General features: G+C 35.6%; 1 protein-coding gene and 1 pseudogene across 3 annotated transcripts in view; both read right to left on the bottom strand.

Moving 5' to 3' along the window:
- Positions 1-16414, bottom strand: part of LOC149531997 (putative casein kinase II subunit beta-4) — a 52787-nt gene extending 36373 nt beyond the window's left edge. The window contains exons 1-2 of one of the 2 annotated variants that reach the window (XM_089809119.1): positions 16216-16414; positions 12010-12536 (exon numbers count right to left, since the gene is read on the bottom strand). In XM_089809119.1, coding sequence (XP_089665245.1) covers positions 12010-12295 — 286 coding nt within the window. In that variant the 5' untranslated portion in view covers positions 12296-12536; positions 16216-16414. The remainder of the gene's footprint in view (positions 1-12009; positions 12537-16215) is intronic. The other variant, XM_089809120.1, reaches the window with a different exon arrangement.
- On the bottom strand, positions 2149-4945 carry LOC149531998 (putative MO25-like protein At5g47540 pseudogene; annotated as a pseudogene). Its single transcript, XR_016358527.1, has one exon. The product of XR_016358527.1 is annotated as a putative MO25-like protein At5g47540 pseudogene (transcript).
- Positions 16415-17681: the final 1267 nt, after the last annotated feature.

Here is a 17681-nt window from a genome sequence, read left to right as displayed (position 1 = left end):
CGCATATAGCATGTAAACTAAATAGATGTATGGCATAAATAGAACACATACCAAAGGCAAACACATAAGAATCCATTATTTTCAAACTGCTTCGAAGGAAATGGTCATGTTATGAGGAATTTATTGCTAAAATGTAGTGCATTACATTACACTATTCACTTTAGAGTGCTAAAAAATCCATTTACACAAAATGAGATAAATGGCTCAATTTGCATATTCTCTTCTTAAAGTAAACTGCATACAATTTGAGGATGCCAAATTTAACCCCATGAGTTCCTAAATCCACTGAGAAGGTACCGAGGGTGTTTTGAACCATAACATGTGAAATGTTATTTGGACCATATCCAAAATGTTTTAAGTCTTTCATGTTCCAAGTTCTTGTAACTTTCTTGTTCCAAACATAGCGTGACACCATCTCCAAACTCCGTGCAATGTTTCATCTCATAATCATCTCCAAAAGCTATTAAGCTCATGCTTGAAGAAGAATATCTATTACTCAAGCATGTGCTCATGCATTTAACAATATAGAACTACTAGCCTTGTTGCTACGAAGGTGTGAGTGTAAGTTGAAGTTCATTAGTAGTTTCAAATTATAAACATTTTAGAGTATATACATTTGAGCAAATATTTGTCCTGTTAGCTGTTGGAACTAACATATGGATATGTGTGCAAGTTATGCACAGAAGTCTTGTCAACAGTTTCAAAGTATCATCATTCAAATGATGGAATGTTTTACAAAACCTTTGCGCATTTACTACAACAATTATCTAAAAAAGAGCTTAATTGCAAGCCATGATCCCAAATAACAAGAGGCAAACTTTATTGCATATCAAAATTGCAAGAATTTGCCTAAGGCAAGAATGAAATGCCAAGATCTAAAAGCTCAAGAGATACCACAAAAGAGACAAGATATGATCAAATGAGAATGGATTAATCAGATAATTGGATATCAGATAATTTTATGAATACATCATGGAAGTGCTTGTATATAAAGGCAACTAGAATGACTAGGAGTCAGCAAAGAAATAAACATCACAACTAAGCACATGTCCACCAAGAGTGGATTATCCTCCATTGAGCACAGGAGTTTGTGCGATAATGAGAGGATAAATTTACATAGGTGTATCTCATAAAGAGATGTTGTAGACACCATGTGCTCAAATAAGTTGCTAACTCCTGTGTTGTCAACAAGACAACTCAAGTGTCTATGCATATTCCTAAGTGTCTACATGACAACTAATATAAAAATGCATTATCCTAAGTAAACTCAAGTAAAGTGTAATAATAATTAATTATTTCCACTAACACCCCCCCTTAAGTGCAATATAGGGGAATGCACTTGTTAGAAGTTGTAATCTTTTCTTGGTGTATTTATAAACCAAGGTTAGACCTTCTTCCTTTATTGTTGTAATATATTAGGATATAAGCCAAGGTATCCTAATATATTTCTTTTTTGTCCTTTTTCCACTACATCTTATTTTGTCCTCTAGTGGAATATGTGAGGACAAATATATATTATTATTTGTAATTTAGATTATTCCTCCTTAAGAGGAATCTCACACTTGGCCTCACACACTTATGAATGGTGGCATTCATAGACATGGGAGTTACATTCTAACTCCTCTCTCTCATCTCTATTTAAGAGATGACCCTCTTCTCTCATTTACAATGAGGTTTCTTCCTCTTCTCAATTATTGTATGAGCGATTGATCTCTCTCTCTCTCTCTTCCTTCTTAGGCTTTTCATGCCTCATTCATAATGTCACAAGGGGTTTTCTTTGCTTTCCCCTTTCCAAATATCTTGTCTCATGGTGTTGGATCTTGAAGCTTTCTCTCTCCTATCTTATGGTAATATCCTTTCATGCATTAACTCTCTTAGATTCTTTCCTGGTCTTGCTTATTTACATATTTCTTTTTCCATTTCTAACATGGTATCAGAGCAGTTTAATCTTTGTTTTGAGTGTTTGCATGAAGGTACAATTCGAAGGAGACTCTTGAGAGAAATTTCACTAATTTCTTCTTTAATCTACTTAAGATGGAAGAAATTGAATTTTTTTTTGAGTTTGGCTGGTTTACCGCCAAACCCGATTAACTTCTGTTTGCTCTAATTTGTGCAGGTTACTTCTTATTTTCTATTATTTTTCATCTAACCCCCTTTGGAAGGCTTGCCGCCAAAGGGTTTTCCTATCTTGATATCAATGTTTGTTAAACATTGTGATTAATTTTTCAATTTTTTTTTAAAAAATTTATCTTAAGAATGATTCAGTCTTATCGGACAGCCTCTTTGAAGATTTTTCGTGCTGTTATTCGAGTTGTGTTGCTGTTTGCCGAGGTTCTTTGGCTGTCGTTTTTTAGTGTTCTACATTATGGTTTCACCCTTGCCACAGCCCTGCTTCATCCTTCCCTGAAAAGATCTCTAAAGATTGTGGGTCTGTATGAATACTGCCAGCTTCATTCCTGTATCCATCGCTTCCTGTAAATACTGTGTACCACCGGCTCTTATTTAGGAGAGGTTGTGTGCTTTATATTTTCGAGAGTGATCTAGACTGTCACACATTGCCTACGTTCCCCTCTTCTCCTTGCTAAAACGTGCCAGCTGACGTGCTCCACGAGGCCGTAAATGGCTACTAGCTTGCACACTGAGATATTGTGGATATTGATGCAATGTCAAAATTTGGAAGTTGTATGTAGGTGAAGAACCTCTTCATGTTTTCAGACTCCAAAACATACCTTGCAATACTTTGATGCCGTATACACTCTCTCAACATTGAGCCATAGTGCAAAGCAATGTCAGTGTTCTCATATCCCAAGACCAGAATGTCCATAAGATCTTTATTAGCTTCTAAATAATTACAAGCAATAAGCCGTGATTGAACTTGTTGCCGCTGCAAATTTGCCACAACCTGAGTTGCATCTTTGCGTGCCTCCAGATTCAGTTTTGGAAGACACACAATAAAAAGTCTTAAAGTATTATCTTTGAAAAACTCTTGAGTCAGCTGAGCACAGGCTTCTGGCACTAGCTCTGCATCGCCATTCCCGTAGAGAACTGATTTCATTTCTCGAATATTTTTAGCCAATTCTGCCATCTTTTCTTCTCGCTTGGCATCTCGAACAGGCGATTCGAGATAGCATAAAAGCTCGCGAGTGATCTTAACGATGTCGACAGGAGTCCGAGGTTTGGACTTGAATAAACCCTTCATCTTTATCCTCAGAAAAAGGGGCACAGATTATAAAGCCGAAAGAACAAAGAGGTTCAATTATATTACGCAAAGACTGCGTCAAGTTCTAGAGCGAGCAGGAGTAGCAAGACAACAGTAAAAAAATAGGGCAGAGAAATCGGGTGCCGCTGGCAGAAGAGGAGGTGAGGGCCTCTTTCTCTCAAATATTGATCAGACGGTTGCATATGTTGTAGATACGGTGTATTTTTACCCATCGAATGGAGGATGTGAGGAGGAGGGTGTGGATATTGTGGCTAAGCTGAAAATGCAACTCCAGTTACCATCTGGGCAAATCTGAAAATGCATTGTGAACTTAATAACCGAAACATTTTTTTTAGCAGCAACGACTATACTGAAAAGATAATGTTTTAAAAATGAATCAAATGAAATGAGAACCTGCAACTACTTCTTGAGAAGCATTGTCCACAACATCGAAGAAGCTGTCATTTTGGAGCGAAATTGTTGCGGCAAGTTTCATCTGTAAGTGTTGTCCGCGCTTCATCTCTGCCAAATCGACCAGGAGTGGCTCCAAAAATCCTGACAGCTACCCAGACATATCTTACAATGTCAAAAATAGCACCCAAATGATGGTAAGACCTGCAGAACTGCTCTGTCAGTTACTACCAGCAAGACAACTCTCATGCACATCACGGTATTAAATAGGCCCTTTTCATTCTTTATTTGGTCTTCTTGTTATTATTGTATTTGTCTTTATTCGGCCATGCCTGTTAAGTAAATCTACATTCTTTAATAAGAAAATGCAATATTTTTTAAAAATCTTACTCATTATTGTAATTAGATTTTGCTATTTCACATTTATCAAAAATTAATAAGAGACTTTGTCTTTATTCATCATATTCATTCTTCTTGATATATTTTTTATAGAAGTATCTTCTCAATGTTTTTGTTAAAGGTAAATATTGTGACTTATCGTATATTTATTTAAGTATATATGGGTGCACACATATATATCCAAATAAATATATAATTTCATTTATGACTATTATGATTGAGAACTTGTTATATACCTTCACAAAATGAATTGAGTACTCATGTTTACCCTCCATGGAGTTTTATACCTAATATCTATATTTAGTTGATCTTCCTTAAATCTCTTCATTTTACTTAATTCTGATTGGATTATGAGTAATCTTACACATTTGCCTTCATTGTGATATTTTGATGTGCCCATAGTTGCACTTTTATGCTTTTATAGCATCGTTCTATGCCCATGTTGGCACTTTATGGTTTTATACCATTGATCTACATGATTTAAATGATATTTTGAGTTGCATAGGGAGCCAATTTTTTCAAGGATAACTATGTAGGTCCCCTCAGTATAACTGATACATAGTTTCCTTATCTGGCCCATGGAGTATCCCTCCATCCTATATTGGTGTGCACTCATTTTATATGGAGTTTCCCTCCATTTGATCCTATCTGTTCCATTTTGATAGGATAATATTTTTGTGGAGTTCCCTCCATTTGGTTCTATTGGTTCCATTTTGAAAGATTGATATTTATATGAAGTTTCCCTCCATTTGATTCTATATGCTCTACTTTGAAAGGTTGATATTTATGGAGTTTCCCTCCATATTGTTCCATTTTTGCTCCTCAATGAAGAGGATGTTATTATTGGAGTTTCCCCTCCAAATTCAGATAATTTGATCCAATTTGAAGGCAATATGTTGTTATATCCTCATAATCCATTCTTTTGATTATCCTAACAAAAATCATGATAATTCTACTTTGATCAGCATGTCTCTCATTTATGTTATTTTCATATATTAATGTCATAATGATCTGCATACATTATTGCTTAGATCATGAGTCATGCATGTTATGGAGGGACGCCCCCATTAGCTTGCAGTGGGATGATTAATTAAGTGGACTATCTATATCCACGTGATTGATGCAATATTGATGCAAGTATCATGTTGGCCTTGTCTATGGTCATTTGTGCATTAGTATAATATATTTTTCATGAGAACACTGATCAAAATTTTTTCATACTGATTATATTTTGATCATATACTTTAACTTGATATCAGGTTATCTCCATTGTTTTGTGGTAACATGTTTTACTCATTGTTTCTCTATGAGAGTTTTATTATCCTTATTCAAAAGGATTTCGAATTTGCATATATGATGGCATTCTTCTTGTGGATATTTGTCTTGTTTTTTGTTCTCTACTTTTTTTTTCAGGTGATCCATCAAGGAACCTTCTCAATTTTTCACATATGAAGATGTGTCTATGCTTCCACTTGATCACATTCAAAGGACTCATGTACTTCTCTTGGATCTGCAAATGAAGACAATCAAATTACTTCATAGTGAAGATTAAGTTGCAAATTTTTGTAAATTATGGATTTAATACCCTTTGATGTAATTACCCCAAGTAAAGATTAAAGGGGGGTGTTAGAAGTTGTAATCTTTCCTTGGTGTATTTATAAACCAAGGTTAGACCTTCTTCCTTTATTGCTGTAATTTATTAGGATATAAGCCAAGGTATCCTAATATATTTCTTTTTTGTCCTTTTTCCACTACATCTTATTTTGTCCTCTAGTGGAATATGTGAGGACAAATATATATTATTATTTGTAATTTAGATTATTCCTCCTTAAGAGGAATCTCACACTTGGCCTCACACACTTATGAATGGTGGCATTCATAGACATGGGAGTTACATTCTAACTCCTCTCTCTCATCTCTATTTAAGAGATGACCCTCTTCTCTCATTTACAATGAGGTTTCTTCCTCTTCTCAATTATTGTATGAGCGATTGCTCTCTCTCTCTCTCTCTCCCTTCTTAGGCTTTTCATGCCTCATTCATAATGTCACAAGGGGTTTTCTTTGCTTTCCCCTTTCCAAATATCTTGTCTCATGGTGTTGGATCTTGAAGCTTTCTCTCTCCTATCTTATGGTAATATCCTTTCATGCATTAACTCTCTTAGATTCTCTCCTGGTCTTGCTTATTTACATATTTCTTTTTCCATTTCTAACAGCACTTAAACTCACAAAGCTAAATGCAAGATGCAATGTGGGTCCCAGCTACTAGGCCATGTTAGGTACCCATGTACAAATGCAATACTCTACATACAATGCTATGCAATGCAATCTCTCTGAAAATGGAGAAAGAGGGAAAAACTCATGGGCTCCAAAAAGAGAGATGAAGTAGTACAAGATGCATGCAAGGATGGAGTAATCAAGACCCCCCATACATCATGCATGTACAAGCATATATCCCCCATAAGAAAAAATACATGATGGTATCCCCCCATATTGAATAATCTCCTACAAGGATGTCATGAAGACAAAAAAGTATCCAATGTCTACAAACAACATTTTTCCCTTTAGGAAGAAGATACACCGAGCATAGGTGCAAGTATACTTCCAATTGTGGATAAGAAGATGGATGAGGAATCCATATGTGGTATGCTGTGGATGTTGCCTCTAAAGTCTGCTCATATGTTGACAAGTCCTTCATGAATGCAGATGCCACAAGCCAATTTGGTGGATGCCCAAAAGAAGGTGGCAAACAAGGTAACATGTCCATGTATGAAAGTGAATCAAACTCCAAAGACAGGGAATCATCCTTATAGGAAAATATGGAAAGAGAAGCAATGTAGCCTCTCCTCAATGATGAATGCACACCCATGAAAGAAGCTTCTTGATGACTGAAGAAGCTGCACCATGAAAACTGAATGATGTTCCTCCTTCTAGGAAGAAGTGGTGCCATAGGTGTAGTAGAGAATGCTCCCGAACTAGTAGGAAGAATCCTCAAAAGATATGATGACTGAGGAAACTTGAATACAATCTCCAAAGATTGATGTCTCATTTGAAGTAAAAGAGTTCTCCTCCAACTGCTGAAAAGAAGTGTCCACAATCATGTCAGTCTCAAAAGAAAGCTCAAGTGGTTAAGGGTCAAAGTGTTCCCTCGCAACAAGTGAAGAAGAATTCTCCTCAACAAAGAGAAGATGGATGTCATCAATAATGTCTCCCACATCTTCAATGTAAGACTCCACAAACAACACTGCAATGTTTGGAAGGAAGACATTCCATGAAGCTGAAATAGGAAGACATGGTGTTTCCTGCTGCGCTGAATCAGGAGCATCTGTGGCTAGAACTGGATTAGTAGAAGCAACAAGAGCATCAGGAGGTATGATCTCAACTGGAGTTGTAGGTACCACAACTGGAGTGACTGGAGGTAGAATGTTCTCTGGTAATGGAGGGACTTGTGGATCTCCATATGCTTCCCAAAGACACATTCAAACGTCATGAGGACTACTTGCCTTACTAAGAGGAGCAAAAGATTCCTTACTCATACAGTTATACATAAAGCGAAGAAGAGAAAGATGTCCCCAATTAGTATTAGGTGGAAATATCTTCGAATATAGATAAGGAAACACTTTGTTATGTTCTCTTAGATGATCAATCATCAAAGCACTCCATTTCTAATAGTTCCTTTTTGTCAATTTGAATCTTAAACCAAAGTGACACTTTTGACATGACTCCATGAGATCAAATAATGTATGCACCCCCAAAATGCAAAAAAAAATCAAAGAAACCCCCACAAAGCATGATTTGGCACTTTATATTTAGTGCGATTACAATGGCCACTTGCCAATTTAGGGCCTAAGTGGACTTCTGATTTTGCTCGTTACAACAACAAATATGAAGCGATATCGGACTCAACAAGATAAGACACAAGACCTCTCAAGGATCTAATTAATTACAAGTGCCAATAGGCCAAAATGTGACCAAATTTTGAAAGTACTATGTCTACTCAGAATTATTCCAAACTGATACCAAATCTAGAAAGTAGACAAAAAATCATGCATTTCAAAAAAAATAGCACCTAAATATGTGTCCATATGAGCTCGAACGAAGCCTCTGAAGTTGTAAAGATCAGGATTAGCAATTTTCAAAAAAATTCAGGAACAAAGATCATAAACAACCTGCACCAATGTGTAGATCACGAAATTCTACCCCAAAACAAAAAAAATTTGCTTGAAAAAAGGAGTCCATACGAGGGAGATATCGTTGTTTGAAAATCACCTCTGTAATTATTTTTCCTGAATCACCATCGTCGCACCTCCAAAAATCAAATGACTCTAGATTTCACCTCAGATGTCTGATTTTGATGAAACAAAAGTCAATTTGAGGGTTTTTGACCTTCTGAATGTGATACCAATATCTAATTTGCACCAACAAACTCCAATCTTGACCTACAAAAAAAATCTCTCCAATGGCTATGCAATGAAACTCATATGGCTTTGGTGGCATGTAAGAATTTGGTATAGCTCTAATACCATGTAAGAATTTGCCTAAGGCAAGAATGAAATGCCAAGATCTAGAAGCTCAAGAGATAGCACAAGAGAGACAAGATATGATCAAATGAGAATGGATTAATCAGATGATTTTATGAATACATCATGGAAGTGCCTGTATATAAAGGCAACTAGAATGACTAGGAGTCAGCAAAGAGATAAACATCACAACTAAGCACATATCCGCCAAGAGTGGATTATTCTCCATTAAGCATAGGAGTTTGTGCAATGATGAGAGCATAAGTTTACATAGGTGTATCTCATAAAGAGATGTTGTAGACACCATGTGCTCAAATAAGTTGCTAACTCCTGTGTTGTCAACAAGACAACTCATGTGTCTATGCATATTCCTAAGTGTCTACATGACAACTAATATAAAAATGCATTATCCTAAGTAAACTTAAGTAAAGTGTAATAATAATTAATTATTTACACTAACAAAGATGTTGTAGAAGAAATTTACAGGAGTGCCAATGGTTTTTCTCTACAGAATAAACATGACTAGCTCAGCTATCTTAAATACATCTATCCACAAAATGATAGAGACGCTAACCTTGAGACACCGCCATCAGCATTCTGCATGAGAATCTAATTTTGTACCCACTTTGCACACGCACACACACAAACTCTGCTTGTTTCTTTTGGGTTCTAATTAATGAAGTCATTGGATGCATCTTCTCGTTGAATTTTCCAAAAAATATGTATTTTTAATTAGATTTAAACTGTTTTTAGGTTCCAAGATTTTCCTCAAGTTTTTTTTAAAACTGGCCAAATTTTTCCCAGGTTTTTTTCTTGGGCTTGGCGAGCTTTTGCCGAGTGAGAGTTTTCCATTGATGTGATGCACACTCACCCACCTCTGATATTTGAAAATTGGTTGGGTTAACTTTTTTTTACAGCTAATCGAATGTCCCCAGTACAGCCAAGAGACATTCAGGATTCTCTCAAACATCCCAAGGCAGCAAAGAGACATCAAGGCATAATCAAAATTAAAAAACCTTCAAGTGATCAAATGAACATATTGCTTCAGATAAAACAAACTACACATTCTAAAATAATAAATACCTGACGCTTTTAGTTTCAACTTTCACCAATATCACTTTTATTCTTCATTTCATTCATTCATACACCATGAATAAGAGGCTTTATTATATCATAACTTGTGTCTATTCCAGCTTGTGACAGCATCAACATTAGGCTCCAACTGTACCACCTTAGGGGATTAACAGCTTCCAGTCTATCAAAGATTACATAATTATTATAATGAGAGTCTTCCTTAGATGGAACATATCATGGTAAAATGTGAGAACACATTACCAATATATGTTCCAAATATAAGCATCACAAAAGACCCACCATCTCCTCTTATAGTCTGTATCCTAGTAGCAACAGCATAGTTTCATCATTTAATAGGATGTGATTCTTGATCAATTCAGTTGAGATTGTGTGGATACAGATGCACACACTTGATAAAATCTTCAACCTTCAGAACAGCAAGTCTATAATTATTCTTCCTCGAAGTTCGTTCATCCCAATAAATGCCACAAGCAACCCTTCTTGGTGCTAGTCAAAATGTGATTTTGTTATTTAGCAGCTTCAAATCTATTCCAAGTTCTACTTGCTGCACATATAACTTTTCAAGTCTCTAGGTTCTAAAAACTGTATGCACTCCCATTGAGTGCCATTTGCTCACAACTTCGACTACAGATGATATTTCTCCCCATGCTAAATTGTCTTAAATACCTGTTCACATCTCTAGTCACATTACCATCCAGAAGCATAACTTGGGGTTGAAATTATTCACCTTTGATAGTATTATTGTCTGCTATCTTGTGTATGTCACTGAAATCTAAATAGAAACCCAATAATTCTGCTTGTGTACAAACCTCGTTTAGCATTTATGATATTGTTTTTCATTTTGAGCAAGTTTTCCTCCTTAAGAGTTATTTGATAACAAACTTGATGAGTCTAAACCATTCAAAATGGACCAAATTACTTTCAAGTTATTATGTTGACAGTTATACTGAAGGCCTTTAATAAACGAACCATTTTCATACTTGTAATAACTATAGATCTAGGGTTTACTTTAACCTTCACTGTCATGTGACTCCCGGAAATGCAATCACTGAACTGTTAAGTGTTATGTACCACCTAGTCTAGTGATTGTATAAATTGGCTACCAATCAGTCCTTACCCTCTTTATTTAAAAAATTTGGCTATCCTTTTTATTTCAAAATTCAAAATTAAGATAAAGAAAGAACCCATTTGATCTCACACACTGCATCGTGATTTCTTCTTCTGAGACAGCACACAATCTATCACTTTCCATCTTCATTAATCTGGATGTCCATTCTAATTCAAAATCTTAATGATTGTTGACAAAGATGGTTATATTACAATTCTGCAATTATTTATTCTTACCTTCAGGCTATTTATAATAGCTCAAACCTGTATTTTCTTAGGCCTATTTATGATTGCTCAAACCACTATTTTCTATCAAACCGGTACATCCTATCAAACATGTATTTTCCATCTCTGGAATTGGCTAAAGTGTCTATTTGGATATGTCTATAACGAAAAAAATAGTCAACACTTAATAGCCTCTAGGTATCCTATTTGTAGTCCCTGCATAAATTTGCTGGCATCCCTCCAACCAAAAAGTTCACATGGATGCTCCATTTATATAACAGACAAACCATCACATAGAAAGGTTCTCCTTGCAATGATTTCATTATTGCAGAAAGTGCATGAAATATCGTTTGTCAAGAATCCTACATAATTTAATGTTAACCTTAATAATTGGATCCACCATTGCCACCTTGAGAACACAAGATAACAACATGAAACTTCGTCTTATAATATTTTTAATTGAGCAAAGAAGATTGGAATAAGAATGATGTTCCCATATGTATAGATAACCTTATAATTTTGCTTTTGTCTACAAGCCACAGGGCAATGTTCACACATGTACTGAAGTTGTTGACACATTATCGTGTACAAGAGGCACTCACAATCTTAAGCGTGCAATTCAGTACCTACCAACAGTAATAATGCCTGTACTGCTAGATGTATGCCTAACCATCTTGACTCTGGTAACCACAAATGATACTGAAGATCACCTCAAACCGCAAAATGTGTAATACAATATCTTAATTATTAATCAGCCCCAGTAAGTGATGATATGAGAAAACTCTAAAAAATCCGACAATGAAACTGTGATCAAACTTGTTTTTCCTAGTTTATTACAGAGCTATAAAGCTTCATTCTGATTGTAGTTCATAAAGCAGGACTGCCAACAGAATTAAAATTTGGAATTAAGAGAAAATTGAAGTATGCTGTAAACTAATAATATCAATTAAAAGTTAGAAACATTTTCTATTGCCAAATTGATAACCATTTCAGCTAAATAAAACGAGTATTCATATAAATCACCATGGATGTATCAGGTATAGGATGTTCACTGACCTTCATCGGGGTATTTTGTCTTGTCAAAGGTATTGTTGCGTGGCTCCCTTGCATCCCATGAGTTCCCTGTGCTTGGATTCCTACCTGCAGATGTTGATGGGAATGATGACAATTCTTTATCCTTACCACTACTTCCTTTGTTAGTTAACACAGAGGATTTTTCAAGGTGCTTATCCAAGGCTTCATTGATCCTCTTCCTACTATCTGTGGAATCCCGTAGACTTCCCAGTTCAGATTTTGATGCCCCAGATCTCCCTTCCGTTCCTTTACTCCGATCCCTGTACATGTCCTCTTGATTTGTTTGCAGAGAAGCTGCAGTCCCTCTGAACTCACCAGCTGCTTGCAAACGCTCCCTCAAATATCAGAAGCATGTGTAGCTAAGAGTTAAACCACATCATTCCAGCCAACTCTCTTTTATGTTCTAAATATAATATCCCGCAAGACTGACTTAAAAGTGGTGTGGCTCTACCAAGAAATGTATTATTCTACCTCAAAGGTCTAACGAAATAGCTGAAACAATGACAGACCTGTCAATCAAATACAGGAAGATAGAGATAATATTGCCAACAGACATTTACTCTTGAAATTAAAATTATATAAGTGAAAATAAAATTCTCCATTGTGCCTTATACATCAAATGAAGCAATAGAATAATGGAAGCTCAACCACCCAACCATAGAACTGAAACAATTTATTATCTGCATATCCTCGAAATTTACTAAAACCTAGACACCAAATGAGCAAATTTAAAAGACACAAGATTATTGAATGAGAAAACATAATGAAGATACCACAAAAATTGCTCTGAATAAGAAAAATACAAAGCCATGACTCAAAAGTGATAAATGGGCACTTACTTGCAATAAAATCCAAACAAACTCACCAGTTCTAGTATCAGTTTAAACAATAAAAACTTAAAATTCAGAATAAGCATGATAGAAAGAAAGGCTTCAACACAATTCATTTAAACCGACTAGGAATACTATCATATTGACAATCTAATTGAAAACTACAAACTGTGAATATTATCAACTCAAAACCCATTCTTCAGGATGTCAAGTATCACTATCTACTTGTTACAATCTCTGGTACCAAAAACGAAATGGAAGCATGTTGTTTCCCATTAAAACGGACAAAATGTGGTTCCCATTTTTAACAGCCACTTCTGGGTGTTTTGTGAACCTTTGGTCCTCTTCAAAATTGCGCGATTCAAAAAAGATATATCGTTGTTTACTTCTAATAGTTCATATCTTTATTTTTACAAAAGTTTCTTTTATATTCTCACTTTTATAAAACATTACTGTTATTTCTTTAAAATGTAGGGGGGTTTTCAAATTTTGATTTAATAAGCGTTGTTTACTTGGAATATGTAATTAATTATTTTCTAATATTTTAAAAATTAAGTTATTGATATTTTTTATTGCAAATTTAAATTTTTTTTCAAAATTATTTACTGATACAACTCCCCTTGTTCATGGGGCAGTTTAGATTCATTTTTCTTACAACTCTAGGGCAGACATGCAAAGTCATGGCATAAGCTCAACTTCGACCGTGCAGCAAACAAAAATCAGGGATCGTTGGGGGCTGGTTACATAATAACAAACCATAAATAGGTTGGGCTAGCACTGTGGCCAAAAAACTCGCAGAAGGAACAAACAATGAAGCAGAATTTCTAGTTATTGTTAGGTCTTCTCATTTGTATAAATAATTGAAAGGGACTCTCTGATCATCATCAATGCCCTTCAAAAAACAAAAACAAAAATTAGTATGGGAAGGCATTAGACACTTTTTGACAAATTCAGCTTAGCCATGTGTTCTGCAAAGCAAATGGAGTAGCCGACAAATTGGCAAAGCATCACAGTTAAAATGTCAACGGACTATCATTTCACTAACTCTCCAATCTCTATCCTTTATCTTGCCAGACATAAATGAATTTGGTCATGTCTTGATGAAATGAGGACCTTGAATTTACAATTCATTTTCATTAGAAAATTACAGTTGAACTCGTGCAAGTTGGATGAAGAATTACTGATTAGTCAAATTGGCTTCATCTCATTTCATACAGGATGGATAAAATTATTTGCCTCAAAGCAAAAAGCTCCATATTCCTTTCCCCAGTAAGGTGTTGGATTTCAGGCTGAAGGTATTTAGCTCAAATGGTGGTGGTGCTTCTTGCATGCTACTGGATGCAAGGGATTCCAAAGAGATTGCTCATATGATTGTTGATTTGATCATCAAATCTCAGTTGTGTTGCAGACTGAAAAATGCTGTCAATGACAATGCTTGAGTTGGGTTTTCACTAGGCCAATGAGAATCAGCCTCTCATTAGTCCACATTTCTCTAGCCCGTGGATACTTTTCATTTTCAAGGCAATGGGAGAAGATGACAATTCACGTTACCACAAAGCTGAGTGAGGCTTTGAGTTCCTGAAGACAATTGAAGGTGTTTCAACCTCTCAGAGGTCAATTTTTCATTTGTGTTAATGTCTAATAGTTTAGATTTGAGAAGTGGTGGTGTAAGGGAAGATGGGACTATTGTGCAAGTCCATGATTGCATGGGGATAAACAAGATATATGTTATATTATTAGTAAGCTATTTAAATTCCAAGGTATTTGTCTTAAATTTATGTGATATAACTATGGCTCTCTTATGGAGTTGCCCAAATGATGCTTTTTGAGATTTGATCCTAATATACAAGGCTATGGCTCTCGTAAGCTAGTTTTACCAATCATATTATATATATAATTATTTAACAATTGTATGAGATACATAGTTCTTAATGCCGATTAAGAGATAAACAAGATAATACAAGAAATTCCTGGTCTGATAATTTAGCCAGCTTGATAGCAACATTATTAACCATGTTTAAATCAGCCATGGAAAGAGTCTCTGACAGCACCATTCATTGCCAACGAGTTACAGATCCCTTCCAGATGCAATTTTAGTTAACTAACAAAAATAAGAACAAAAGCCACAATAGCACAACAACAAACTGGGAAAGAATCTGGCAGCACTCATTGCTAACGAGTTAAAGAACCCCCCCAGATGCAATTTTATGCAATTTTATGCAATTTTAGTCAACTGGAATAAATCTAAGAGAAAAAGCCACCATAGGACGCCAACAAACTTGGAAAGCCCTTCAGCTAAGAGACTAAATTCCGAAGGGCTTATACTATGTCAAAAATCAAACCAACTCATCTCATTAATTGCCTCCTTAATCAAACGGTCACACAAGTAGCTGAAGAGGAAGACCAGTGGGTTTGAAACTGAAATATCATAATGTCAATCCCTCCAGAGTCTATCTATCCAAAAACACGGCCTGTGCACTAATATGCAGTTTAGTTTTCTTAAGTATAACTTCCTTGCAGCATTGATTAAGTTGCCCACTTAGTTAAACTTAAAACACAACTGACAAGAAGGAATATGAATATAATCTTCCAAAGATGCTATAATATTGTTTACCAACAAATTGTCAAATACAGAACCATGATGAGATCATTCACTTCAGTAAGTCCAGATCCATTTTTCCAGGACTTCGCAATTACACACTTGAAGGAGAGACCAATACCCCCGTTTAATGCATTGGGAAGATTGGAAAAGTATCTTTCAAAAGGATACGTGCATCCAACGTCTACCAGGAGTAACCTGCTTAACAACCAAGCAGCATGACCATCGGGGTACAAACTCAGGAAGGCATGAACCCAGGTCATAATTATAGCAATCGCTTCCAACTTACAAATAGACCCTGGCCCACTCAACCCAAGACCATCCCTTTTAGAATAACTGCAATACAAGCTTATAAATTCCCAAGTGCTTTGATTAGGTCGAAGCTACTATATACTCTCAAACAATCAACTCTAAGAATCTGCACACAACAATCAAAACAACCATTTTCGACCCTAATTCCTCCAAGTTTTAGAATGCGCCTACATGCCCCACTAAGGCCAAAGATCAACGCCTGGTAATATTTCATAAGACTGTTTTTGCCTCCGTTACTACTGAAATTTTAGGGTTTCCGACCTTCAAAACAAAGAAACAAAAAACCCCAAAAAACCAGACAACAGAAAAACTAAAGAAACTGAAAATACCCTCACCACAGCCATAGTTCGATCCAGAATGCAACAGAAGAATAAAATAAAATAAAAATCTATCTAAAACAAAAGAATGCGCTTCGTTAGCAATTTTAATGAAGAATATTCAGCGTACCTTTGTTACTGCTCTCTACGAGATATGAGAGCAGGCGGAGTTGAAAGAGGAGGTTTTACAGGTTCCCCTCCGTCATCCCAACGCCACTTTTAAATTATCGAAAGAAAAAGACCGCTTTTACAAATTGTCAAGCATATAATTATGATAATTTTGTCACCATTGCCAGCAGGCTGATGTAAATATTTACTTCATGTACGCTTCTTGTATGGTCACAGGGTTTCCCATATTTATCATCATGGATCGCTTTTGGTCTCTTTTGAGGTGGGTCAATATCAGTATTGAGTGCGATACACTATTATTTCTATTTCAATAGTCTTGAGAGAAAATCGTCTATTATTAAAAGGTGATCATCACTTCAGAAGACAAGGTTTTTTTTTTTTTTTTTTTTTTTTTTATGTCAAATTAAGCCCAACAATAATATTAGGTAAGATGTATGTATTTTGGAAGAGGATAGCTTATCTAATTATTAATTATTTATTTGATTTTATTGTAAAATATATATAAAATCTTTAATTAACTATTTGATTTTATTGTAAATGTATATAAAATTTATAATTTGATTTTAAAGAATTCAAGATTGTAGATAGATTTGAAAATTGTAAATCTTAATATTATGTCAAAAATTTAATATTAAAAGATACATAGATAGGTCAAACAGTTGTCTTAATTTAAACATATACAACCTCCATATAATCTTTTATGGCAACAAGAAGATATATTTGTAAATATGAAGATCTAAATATTAAAATTATGAAATAGATTGTATTTTCTTAATATTAAATACAAAGCTTATGAAGACGAATAAGGCATGTGTATTTGAGCCCAAAATTAGGTTGTGTCTCCTATGTAAAAAGACATGTAAAGGAATTGATTGATGATATTTTGGTTTGCAACTGTTAGGAGCCGAGCTAGGGCATCTGAGCCCTAGTTTGTGTTTGCTTTCCCTGTTTGTGTGAAGGTGAGGGTGGGCGTCTAATTTGTTATGTGGGGGGGTGATCTTTTGTTGTGGTCATTCTTTGATGCTCCGGCCTGGTTGTGTTTGGTTTTTTTCTGCGTGTGAGGACTTCTCCCGATTTGTGGTTCTTGGGGCTAGATCTGTCTTGCATTGGTCTGTCCCGGGCCTTTGAGTGGCTGTCTCAAGGTGAGCCATCTAGGGTTGCGTCTGACATGGACTTTCGTTCTGCGGTGTGTTTGAAATCACCAAGTCAAGGAGCGAGGGTTTTTGAAAACACCCTCTTCTCTCTGGATATAGGATCTATGGAATTGAATTCGTCTTGTGGATCTTGGATCTCGAAGATTAATGGTTGCCTTGAGCGCTACAAAGAGAGACCTAAACTGGTAATTCCAATTGAGATGATTGCTGAAGATATTGAATAATATTCAAAGCATTCTTTGTATTGTAAATTTTTGGGAAGAGTTTGTCTACAATTTTTGGAAACATGGGCTCGGAGGACTTGGGAACTAGA

This window comes from Cupressus sempervirens, chromosome 11 (assembly GCF_028749045.1).
Source record: "Cupressus sempervirens isolate cs-2001-9-10 chromosome 11, ASM2874904v1, whole genome shotgun sequence".
NCBI lineage: Eukaryota > Viridiplantae > Streptophyta > Pinopsida > Cupressales > Cupressaceae > Cupressus > Cupressus sempervirens.
Note: the sequence above shows the minus strand (reverse complement) of the source record. Positions and strands in the feature narration are given on the sequence as shown.